Below are 2,198 nucleotides of genomic sequence, written 5' to 3' on the forward strand. Positions count from 1 at the left end.
TACATATGGAGTCATGTAACTAAAGTAATCCCTCCCTGGGATTATTAAAGTATTTCTGATTCCTGGTTGATGGGACAGGTGTTGTGAATGAAACGGTGCCCAGCTTGAAAGAGCTCCTGTGTTTCGCTGAATGTGTGCATTGATGACTGAAAGACATCTTCTGCCTCCATTTATCTGTTTACTACAGTCTGTGGAATTCATGTTAAAGTGGATTTAAAGACATTTCAATTAGTGAAAAAAATTGAAACAACCAAAACTTTCATGACCCCCATGCAGTACCTTTGTGGACCCCAAGGGGTCGCAGACCCCCTATTGAAGACCTCTGCCTTAAATAACCATTTTTAACAAATTAATATACCTTGATATACACAGGGGCGTCTCTAGAAATGTTTCAAAGGGGTGGCCAGATGGGAGCTCTTAAATCCTTGGGGTGGTCCACAGAAACATAACTTCAGGGTTTTATTCTACTGCTGTCTCAGCAGAGGAATCCTCACTTCTTGCGTTCACTCAATGTCTGTGATGCCTCATCAAGTTAAGGATATTATCATAGCTTGTATAAGAAATCGCATCTCAAATATCCCAAAAAATGTCCAGTTCAGCGGTCATTAATTTCATTATTTCGCCCACATGGTAATAACTTCACCTGCCGGTCCAGGAACAGGTGGAACACCTGCTTTCACTGAGTTCTGCCATGCTGCTGTCATCAAAGGTGCTGACTGTCCCTGGTGGCGCCCTTGGATATACACCAAAATAATGGGCTTAAGAGCCAACCTGACTTTCATTCTTTTTTTCATAATTTTCAACACCTATCCAGGAGTCTTTGAGATTTCTGTCGGCTCACATGAGAGCAATCTGTAGTTGGACTGGTGATGTATTTAAACAACATGAAGGCCCATTCTTTTATGCACATTCAAAGTCAGATATAAATCAAAGACCCAAACATTCTTCTCGTGGGTCATTGAGTCTGTTGTCTTGTAGGTTTTATGTTTGGCCATTTCAATTATGCTACTGTGGGTCTGCCTGCTCAGCCTTTTTGGAATGAGTTCTGGAACAAAACTGTAGATGCTTGGAATCTGAAATCCAATTTCTCACGCTTTGTGCAGTGATGGCTTTTCTCTTTTAACAAAGATGGCTTCCTTCACCCCTCTTTCAAACCTTCTATCCTCTATGTTCTAGATCTGAAAGTTTTGGTCTTCAAAGGTGTTTACTGTCATCTGGAGGTAGATGTGTTCATCTGAATCTTGCTTGGAGCTGTTGTCAGAGCATTGCTGCTTAGCTTTTATTGGGTTTCATAAAGACCCCTGCTTTCAGAGCTGGCCATCATTGCTGGTGGGACAAAGCAGAAAGCCTGAAACCTCTTGTTTTGCCTTGATTGTTATTATTTTTCTTTTCTTTGTTTTTTTTATTTCCTTTCACTGAGCAAAGACTATAAATAGTCCTCAATTTCTGCAGAAAGTAGCAGAACAAACACAGTCTTTCCATGTTTTAAACTTCTTCCTCAATAACAACAAGCTATATACAGGTAAAACACGTAAGGCTGTACCGTTTGTCATCTTCAGCTATAAAAATTCAAAGATTGCGATAAAACATGGCATTCTGCATTTAATGCACCTCCACTTGTTTATTTTTAGAAACTCATTCTAGGCTATAGGAACTTTTATTACTGGCCCATTCAATATTAAACATTGGCAGACTATGTATTTATGAAAGTAACACTTGATTTTTGCTAATAAATAGCCAAATTGGTTACAACATGTTTCCATTTCTAGATAACACCATTTCACCAGCGCCCCCTGGCAGAGGAAACATCTCGACGCCCTGCCCTGAGTTCACCTGTAAGGATGGATCCTGTTTGCCATTTGACAAGGTGGGTATCTAACAGGTGTTGTTCACCACAAGCAGATAAAACTTAACTTATTGCTTCATATTTGATGATCTGATAATGAAAAATCACGTCAGATTATATATTTATTGGGGGTTTAAGACAAACGTCTGTCCTAAAATACACACATTTATCAGTATTCCGTAAAAATTCAAAAAATCCACTGGACTTGGTTTTCAAGATTTGAAGACGTTTCGCCACCTCTCCAGGAAGCTTTCTCAATTCAAATGTCTTGATCCGCAGTGAGTTTGAGTCTTATATAGACAACGCCTTGTATCGCTTGGAAACATGCAATGGTAACCGATGAATGGGTCGT

General features: G+C 39.6%; 1 protein-coding gene across 1 annotated transcript in view; it reads left to right on the forward strand.

Moving 5' to 3' along the window:
- The window catches only part of sspo (SCO-spondin), a 159,835-nt gene that overhangs the window by 40,929 nt on the left and 116,708 nt on the right, over window positions 1-2,198 (forward strand). Inside the window, exon 31 of the mRNA XM_015377502.1 lies at window positions 1,770-1,867. Coding sequence (XP_015232988.1) covers window positions 1,770-1,867 — 98 coding nt within the window. The remainder of the gene's footprint in view (window positions 1-1,769; window positions 1,868-2,198) is intronic.

Source organism: Cyprinodon variegatus, unplaced genomic scaffold (assembly GCF_000732505.1).
Source record: "Cyprinodon variegatus isolate N-32 unplaced genomic scaffold, C_variegatus-1.0 Scaffold155, whole genome shotgun sequence".
Lineage (NCBI taxonomy): Eukaryota > Metazoa > Chordata > Actinopteri > Cyprinodontiformes > Cyprinodontidae > Cyprinodon > Cyprinodon variegatus.